At 40.1% G+C, this 9,384-nt stretch overlaps 1 protein-coding gene across 2 annotated transcripts; it reads right to left on the bottom strand.

Moving 5' to 3' along the window:
- Window positions 1-4,104: 4,104 nt before the first annotated feature.
- Window positions 4,105-7,971, bottom strand: LOC102292698. 2 transcript variants are annotated; one of them, XM_005952817.3, is made up of 6 exons: window positions 7,858-7,971; window positions 6,803-7,156; window positions 6,114-6,191; window positions 5,924-6,027; window positions 5,564-5,847; window positions 4,105-5,463 (listed from the first exon to the last, which is right to left on the bottom strand). In XM_005952817.3, the coding sequence occupies exons 1-5, from the start codon at window positions 7,922-7,924 to the stop codon at window positions 5,800-5,802; spliced, it is 651 nt and encodes a 216-aa protein (XP_005952879.1). In that variant the 5' UTR covers window positions 7,925-7,971; the 3' UTR covers window positions 4,105-5,463; window positions 5,564-5,799. The 2 variants fall into 2 exon arrangements, with proteins under 2 accessions (XP_005952879.1, XP_005952878.1); XM_005952816.3 differs by having other exon boundaries at window positions 4,105-5,460.
- Window positions 7,972-9,384: the final 1,413 nt, after the last annotated feature.

The following is a 9,384-nucleotide window of genomic DNA, read 5'->3' as shown; positions in this document are numbered from 1 at the left end:
TCATTCAGACAAAACTGCTTCTTTGGAGCCTCCTGTTTGCAGCATAGTAGCTGAGTTTCCTTTAAATCAGCAGAATGTTCTTCTGGAAAATGTTTAAATTAGGGCTGTCAGTGTTCATCACGTTCATCGCGTTAATACGACGTTAACGGCATATCCACATTAACATGGCCAACCCGACGTGATTAAAATTTTTTTAACATGCTCAACCCATCTGGAGTGCAGAATTGACAAACTTTGGAAAAAACTGCCAAAAATGGGCTGATAGAGACGTTAAAGGGATTTTCACTCTGCGCTCCAGATGGTTTAGTTGTTGATTGCGTTAGTCGTGATGATGGCGTTAACGCATCAAAGCCGCATTAAAGTCCTGCCTTGTTGAATAGATAAGAGGCACAGCTGCAACCATAACAGAAAAGCTCAATCCTAAGGCCTCCACCACACAGCCATAGGGACTGGGTGGAGACTGCTTGCAAACCACCAGTCTATATGGAAAAGCGATGATTCCCAGACTAGTTAGGCATGTTTGATGGAGTCTTCTTGCTGTTTGTAGGTGAAATTAGCTGTAAAGTTGATTCCACACTGAACGCCTCCTTTGTGATTGATTTGGAAATCCTCACCTTGGAAATAAAAGTCTCACATTGTAAAAATGTGTTGATATAACTTTTGCTTCAATAAGGAGAGATCATTAGAAGTAATTAAACATAATGAAAGACGACTGGACTCGAGTAATGATGTCGGTATTGAGTCTTACAGCGTGGGAGAGTGGGAATGATGGAAAGAATATACTAACAGAGAAACGCCTGGGGAAGCAGACCGATGACAGAACATGATCTCCTTCTAACCTTATTCAATTCAATTTTATTTATATAGCGCCAAATCACAACAAAAGTCGCCTCAAGGCGCTTATGTACTGAACACATGCATAAACGTTATTTAGGAGATGAATCCTTTTCAAGTTTCATTAAAAAAAACAAATCAGCATGTAACATGGTAGACTAATGTCCATTCGCTTCCGCTTATCCTTTTCAGGGTCGCTGGAGCCTATCCCAGCTGTCATAGGGCGAAAGGCGGGGTACACCTTGGACAGGTCACCAGTCTGTCGCAGGGACAGACAACCAGTCGCACTCACACCTAGTGGCAATTTGGATTATCCAATTAACCTATCCCCACAAGCTGCATGTCTTTGGACGGTGGGAGGAAGCCGGAGTACCCGGAGAGAACCCACGCAAACACGGGGAGAACATGTAAACTCCACACAGAAAGACCCCGGCCTGCTGTTGGAATTGAACTCAGGACCTTATTGCTGTGCGGCAACAGTGCTAACCACTGTGCCACCGTGGTAGACTAATGTGCCTGTGTTAATTCAGCTCCATATTATTGTGTGAAGTTGCACTGGGTTGGGAGTGGTTGTGTGTGTGTGTCACATTTTTGGTCAGCCAATGGCTGGAATGGGGTTGGACTAATTAGAGGCAGGTGTACTTGATTGCACTATACACTGGTCTAATTATAGCGCACACTACAAACACCGCTGTGTCGTTTTGTCTCTCTGTGCAGGTATGTAATGTGATGAAATCTGATATGTTTGGGATGGATGGGTTTTGCGCTGTGAATTTTATACTGAAGGTGTTGTTTTGTCTCTCTGTGCAGGTATGTAATGTGATGAAATCTGATATGTTTGGGATGGATGGGTTTTGCGCTGTGAATTTTATACTGAAGGTGTTGTTTTGTCTCTCTGTGCAGGCCAGGGCCTATTAAATGCCACAGCCTAAAGGCAGCAGAGTTGCAGAGGCTGGAGTGACCACTGGCTATATGCTTGCAGGGTGGTGGGTCTCCAAGGACAACTTCTAACCCTGTTAAAGGCAACACATGGAGTGCAACTGGCCATGTGGCATAGCTGGCTCTGGCCTTGGGACTGTGTTTTTATTTGATTCATAAATGGGACACTGGACTGTATTATCTTTTATCTCTTGATTTTTTTGTCAATAAATTATCTTTTAGAATTTTATTGACTGTCATCTTTTTGCCCACGACTGAGACGGTTGGTCAGACCTAGAATCTTTCTTTGGGTGTGTTAAAAGCATCTTCCATACAAAATCCAGCAACCATAGCATCTGTTAGCTACTTTAACAATTGCAGGAAGGTTTTAGTGCAGACCAGTTTCACGGAGTGATATCCAGCAATCGGATGTAATGGATTTTCCAAGTAATGACTCATGACTAACCAGCACAGAATCTGGAAATACTCGGATATTTGGCCTTCCTGGCAGAACAAAGAAACATCATTAAAAATGGTGACATGCCATTAGTGAGATGAAATTATTGGCACGGCTTTTAGCTTTACCAGCAACAATGTTTTGAGGATAAATTCACTGGAAGAGGAAGCGGAAAATGCAAACATTTGTCTTCTCATTTCTCAGCACAAATGCTCTGAAGAATAACATCCGGCGCCTTCTTTTGTTTCTGATTGGATATGATGGACAAAAGCAGTGTTTGTTATTTTCATTCTAATGTGGACTATCAGTGGCCGTCCATCTGTGCCAATAGATCCACCTTTGTGCGTTACAAAGTCAGCAGCACACTAAAGTTAGGCTAGGTTAGAGTGCAGTTGTTTTTCCATAAGCTCTGCTTTTCACAGATCACAATTATTCTTGGCTCATGAACCATAATAGTGATGAGTGAAAGCTGTGTTTTATGTGGTTGATAAATGTGCTGTATGAATGTGTGTGAATGAGGCTTGTAGTAGACCAGGGGTGTCAAACTCAAATACACAGTGGGCCAAAATTCAAATCTGGAACAGAGTCGCGGGCTAACGTTAATATTTACTGAAAAAAAAGATCTTCCTCCAATTATCAGAATGAATCTTTTCTTATGGACTCAAACAAGTTTTGCTTAAAAAACTGAATACGGAACAAGCAACACTTAATACTAAACAACATATATATTAGCTGTATAATACCAGTAGGTCAGCTCTAATAGTAATTTGGTATGGCTTCACGGGCCAAATATAATTAGGCTAAATAAAGTTACTGTTGTAGAGCAATTTTGGGTCCACATCTCCTGCCTGCCACACAGCGATTCATGACAATAACCAAATGTCTCAAAACCAGCTTTCAAATCTAGAGGCACTGAAACTGAGCGGTCACCTTTGTCACCTGATAAAAAGTAGTTAATAAGAAACCACTAATGCTGTGCAACACATGAAATCAATAAGATATCCATCAGGAAGTCAAGGCTAGTCAGGTTCTCTGTTGAACATCTACTGTTTACATCAGTGTGGACACGCACATATGTAGTTTCACTTTATTCAAAAGCTTCTTCAATGAATTTGGTGATGTTACATTGAACGACTTGTTAATAGTGAGTTTCTCTGCATTATGCATTTGTGGTTGAAGTGATGATGCATTCACTGCTCACTTCTCTATTCATTGTAACTCTTAAAGCTTTGTTTCTTTCATCAATGATGTTTGACTGCATTTGTGTGCCTACAATACTGAACTGTTGAAAAGGTTAACTCATGCATCATAAAACTGCATTTTAAGCATAGTTATGGCCTTTATGAGGAAGTAGCAAACAAACATCTGACTCTAGCTATGCATTCATGACCTACAGGCACGCCAAAGCTATTATTATTGTGGTTGTGCATCACTGCGATATTGTGTGCAAGAATTCTAAAATGAACGTAGCCACACAATATTTACACTGCCACTTAGTTTTAACCAGTTAATACAAAAACAACACTAATAAAGTAAAGTGAACAAAAAGTGGAATAAACCTACAGAAATATAGAATACTAATAAAAATATCTAACTAATGTCAGGTGATATCTGTAAATAATACTTGTATCTCTTAAATGGTGTAAGTGAAAAGGTTTACATGAAAAAAGAAGAAATTATGTTCGGAAAAACTGAAAAAGGATCTATAAATAAAGTTACTGTTGTTGGCCAAACACTGTCATTAGTTCCATGTTGTTCTTTGTACAGTTGTAAATCACCTGAATGGTTTCAGAGGTGGAACATTTACTCTCTGCAGATTGTTTTATTTTGAAAAAAATGATTCCCTGTGCGTTTCCTGTGGCCTACTCATCTTCATCCTGCAACGTCTGTTTCAGAGCTCAGCAGAGAAGATTCAGAATCACACTTTGGCACATTCAAGCAGCGCCTTTAAATATTATCTGAGCCTAAATATAACACAGCAGGTTTATTGCTGGAGAGTCTAGTTCAAAAGTCATGAACAAACTGTGTCACGCAACAACTATCTGCATTCTTCACTGGGAGACACTATTGTGCCATAGTTTCTGAAACAATAGGAGTTCTTTATGACTCTGTTATTTATAGTTCATTCCTTTTCATGAGCAATCAGAAGGAACGCCTTCCTTGTTCAGCAAACAAAGTAAACGCTGAACAAACAGCGACAGAGCTCGTTCCACTGGTCTTAGTAGATCTGTGCTCTCTTCCAGTCTAATCTTTTGGGAGTCAAAAAGGAATAAGACGACCACGCTGGGACCACAAATGTGTCACTATACAACTCAAATGTCCCAAAAGAAAAGAAAGAATCGCAGGACAAACATGCAGCCTACCTGTGGCGTACATAACATAGCCCTATGATGATTTAAATATATTTGATCAAACGTGAAAAACATTCACTTATAATTTATTCTATGACCATGTAAAACCATTACAGCTGTTAAACTCTGTCTTCACTGCTGTCTTGTAACTATCATTCATAATAATCAGTATTAATTAAGCATTAACAGTTAGAACACAAAACAAAAGTGGCAGCTCAGGTGGATCACATGAGCTTTGATTTCAGTCTTACTGCCCACTCAGTGTTTCTAACTACAAATCAGATTTTTTTCCTTCATGCAACACTTTAATCTGAACACTTCAAGCACTTTAGTTTCCTCACAATTTAGAATAACTAATGAACACAAGAAGCACGTTTCTCAACCAGCAACCTTTTTGCTGTGAGGCCACAGTACTAACCACTAAATCAACACATGGACCATCATGCTGACCATGCTGACCATTTACTGATTTTACTGTTTACGCCTGTAGTGCATTTAAATATCCCTGAAACACAACACATGTTCAAAAAATTCAAACACAGAACTTTCATTCAGTGCCACAACAAAAAGAGTGACTGCAAAAGAAACAGAAAATAAATAAAAACAATAAATGAATAAAATACAACAATAGTAATAAAACACAAGTTATGTAATGACATCACTGATGGCACAACAAAGTTTATACAGACGAGCAAAAGCAAAAAAAAAAAAGCAACTTCACACATCAAAGATGAACAAAACAATAAATCAGTCTGAAGTCAGTCTGACAGCACAACATGTCCGTGTTTGTCTGCGTCAGACTTGCTTTTAGTTCCTGATGAAGGCGTTGAGAAAAATATGCAGCAAGAGCAGCGACAACCGAGGTGGAAATTATCAGGAAGAGGTTGACCCTGGACAGACCTGCTGATGTAAAATTAAAATAAAAAACAAAAACAAAACAAGATTACCACAAAAACTTATACAAACTGAAACGATGCAGAGACAAGTTGGACTGGTTTCTCACCGATTCTTGTGCTGTTGCAGTTTGGAGGGTTCAGCTGCATCTCAGAGCTGCAAAGTTTTAGTGTAGATTAAATTTTAGAAGAGTCAATATGATGATCTCAGTACTGCTGAGCCTGATTGTCTCCCTGTGGTTGCAGGTTTGAACTCCCAACCTGACTGAAGATCCAGCAAAGATAAAAACCAAAACAAAAAAACACCTCAGTTTCATTAACACCAATGTTCCTTTGAGCAAGGCAGCTAGACTGGTAATGGTTGTTTTTGTGTCTCATCATCCTCTGGATGCTTCTGTTGAAAGAAGGAGGATAATGAGTCAGTCTGACGGCACAAGAAGCAACAACATGTTTGTTTCTTTCTTTCTTACAGTTCGATTCTGATGTTGGCAGCAAAAATGTACAGCAAGACCAGCAACAGCTATAACGATTATAAAAGCGATGACAGTGACGACCACAGGAACCCTGGATCGACCTGCGGAAATAGAAAAAAAAAACAACAAGGTCACCACAAAAACCCAAACAGGAATGATGCAGAGTAAAGTTGGACTGTTTTCTCACCATTTGCTGGAGTCGTGTCCTGATGATCTGGAGTTAGCAGCGACTTCTCTGTCGTCGAGGTTTTAGCAAAGTTTGGATCTAGAAAACCACAAAAATCAGTTGAGACATAATCAGTTGATAAAAATATAAGACGTAAGAAACAGAGTGGTGAAATGTCTTTAAATGACATTTAGTTTATTTAAAGTCAATAAAAAGGTTAACAGGACAACATGAATTTATTTTTAAATTATCGTCACATTTTAAGCAGTTCACACAGTGATGGCACAAAATTGCAGTCACACAACAACAAGCTGCTCTTTTTCTTACAGATCAAACAGATCTTTGAGTCTTTGTACAGTTTGTTTACTGAAGATCCAAATAAACTCAAACTTGTGCCCAACTCTTGTTTAATCATCAAAGACAAACACTGTAGAGTTGAAAGAAACCATTAAATGCCCCAAATTACAATCGCATTCAAGCACATGAAGATGAGTGGATGTAAACATCTGAACACAATATGTGGGTGCAAAGAAATTTAACCCTCAGTACAGCTGTGGAAACTATCAAAGAGACAAAACTCTTCTTTTTGTTAGATTGTTAACAAAAAGAAGGCAAGTGTTTGACACAATGTTAGATTTATAAGTACATTCTTAGCTCAGGTTCCAGACTAAGCTCACAGTGATCACTTGTGTATAAATGAATCATCTTACCAGAGACTGTGACTCTGCAGCTGTTGTAGCCGCGGCCATAACCTGTGTCCAACTCACACAGGTACAGACCCGAGTCCTCAGTCCTGAGTCTGGACAGCTGGAGTCTGATTCGTCCTTCTCTGAGGGCGTCTTTGTCACTCTGGACTCGTCCTGAAAACTCTTCATCCTCTGAGAACTCGACACCATCATAAAGATGATAAAAAGTCCAGTATTTATGGCCATTATTCAGGATACAGAAGACCTTCAGTGATGAGATGGGCGTGTCTGGTTTGGTGGTGAACGTCCACTCCAGTGTGATGTTGTGGTTCTCCTCTGCCTGATAGGAGCTCTGTGTCACATCCACTACAAATGATCCTGTTGAGGAGACAGAGGAGCAGACACACAACTTTATACAACATCAGAAGTTTCCAACATTTTGTGTCCAACGCACTAAATACATCCTCCTGCTTGGCAGCAACATCTTACAACATCCAGTGATCCACTGTCCCTCCTCTGCACATGTCTAAACCATCTCAGGTTTGCCTCTCTAACTTCATCTTCAAACCTGAGCCGTCCCTCAGACTCATTTCTGATCTTTTCCATTCTGATCACATCAAATGAAAATCTGAGCTTCTTCAGCTCTGCCTCCTGTTTCTTGTCAGCAACACCATCTCCAAACCATAAATCATAGGAGGTTTTAACATTGGATTTGCATTTACTTCTTATACAGCACTTTTGTACTCGAACATTCACACTTCAATGGATGCATCGGAGAGCAACTCAAGGTTAATATCGTGTCCAAGAATATCTGGCATATTTTGCAGATTCTACTTCCGATTGAATCTGCAAAATATGCCAGGTCCATCCTACTTCCGATGGACCTGCTCTACCTCCTGAGCTACAGCCAGCCCACCTGGAGAGCACAGAGGAACTTGGAATTTTAATATCCAGCTAAGTTTCATAATTTTCCATTGCTTGTCTCTGCATTTTGTTTGCTGATTGCTGCTCTCCTGCCTGGTTCTGAAGGAGTTTCTACCTGTTAAAATTGAGTTTTTCCTTCCGAAAACCATATTTACCTTTAACTGAACCCAAGTGGAGGATGAGATTCGATAGTGGGACCATGAAGAAAGGCATGAAATCCATGATGACGTCTTCTTAACAGTCTGTGAAGATCAAAAGCTGCTTCTTCCTCATTTTCACATTCAGGCTGCAGACGGAAAAAATAAATAAACAAAAACTGTTACGTTTCAAGACACAGACATGCTTCAAATTACATTGCACTTTTATTTAACTGTATATTTGACTATTTTTGGGATAAAAAAATAAAATAAAATAAAAACAGGTCCCCGACATGAAGATGGCCTCGTACTTCAGGAGGACGGAGCGGTTCATGGACGACATGAAACACGGGAACATTTCACTGAAGATCCTGAACGTGTCGGAGGAAGACAACGGCAGATACAGATGTTTCATCCCCAAGCTGCAGAGCGGAGTGAAAGCTGCTGTTGTTGAACTTGTAGTCTGTTGGCAGAGGTATAAAAATGCGCAGGAAAATCTGACGCGTATGGCAAACTTCACCGACGATATTTGGGGAGGAATAAACACACATCAGCCTTCGGCCATTTTGATGAACGCATACGCCCCCTAGAGCGCACTGACTTTATTAACAGCCACACAAATGGAAACCACACATCAAACATAAATGAACCATTTGCCTGTCTCCATAATTGAGCATTTTCTCTTCTTATGTCAACATAGTCGGTGAGAAGATTTGTTTTGTTGATGTTTGTGGTTCCAAACTCAAAGTTGTTTTTTTTCTCAATACAAACTTTCAGCCTAATTTTAATAACAGATTTTGACTGTTTTGTCTTTTAGATTCAAACTTTGCTAAAACCTCAACGACAGAGACGCCGCTGCAAACTCCAGATCCTCAGGACACGACTCCAACAAATGGTGAGAACACAGTCCAACTCTTCTCTGCATCATCCCTGTTTGGGGTTTTTGTTGTGACCTTCTTGTCTTTGAGATCAGATCGACCTAGGGTCGCTGTGATCGTCACTGCCAATGCCTAATTATCAGTTAAAAGCTTGTACGTTTAGTAAAGCAATCACTTTACAAAAACACAACATTCGGTGAGCTGTAGTAACTGTCTTTCTCCCCTCTGACAAACACACAACTTATAACCGCGTCGTAGACCTGCTCGGTGAATCATCGCCATCGTGTCCGTTATAAACAAACCTCACACAGTCAGGCAGGTTCTGACTATCTTCTCGTTTTAAGCTTCTTCCGGTTTTAAAGTAACTCACTGACAGCTGTCACACTGTTAGTGACGGACAACACAGCACAGCTGATAACAGTCATTTCAGCAGGGCCGTGCAGAGAGGTTTAATGGGGCGGGTGCTCAAAGTTAAAAAGGGGCACATTGAACCAGGCTGAATAACAACAACACATTCATCAAGAATCTAATATGGGAAGGGCAGGGCTGTGTTGATCTGAGACTGTTGACATTAAAAAGTCCATAGGAGAGATGGTAGCTGATTAAACAAGTGTCATGAGATAATAACAAAATGCAAAGATTGGTGACAGCGCTTGGAACCATAAGG

This window comes from Haplochromis burtoni, unplaced genomic scaffold (assembly GCF_018398535.1).
Source record: "Haplochromis burtoni strain Fernald_Lab_line unplaced genomic scaffold, NCSU_Asbu1 Contig_2270, whole genome shotgun sequence".
Classification (NCBI taxonomy): domain Eukaryota; kingdom Metazoa; phylum Chordata; class Actinopteri; order Cichliformes; family Cichlidae; genus Haplochromis; species Haplochromis burtoni.
The sequence above is the reverse complement of the archived record's forward strand: the minus strand, read 5'-3'. Positions and strand labels throughout refer to the sequence as shown.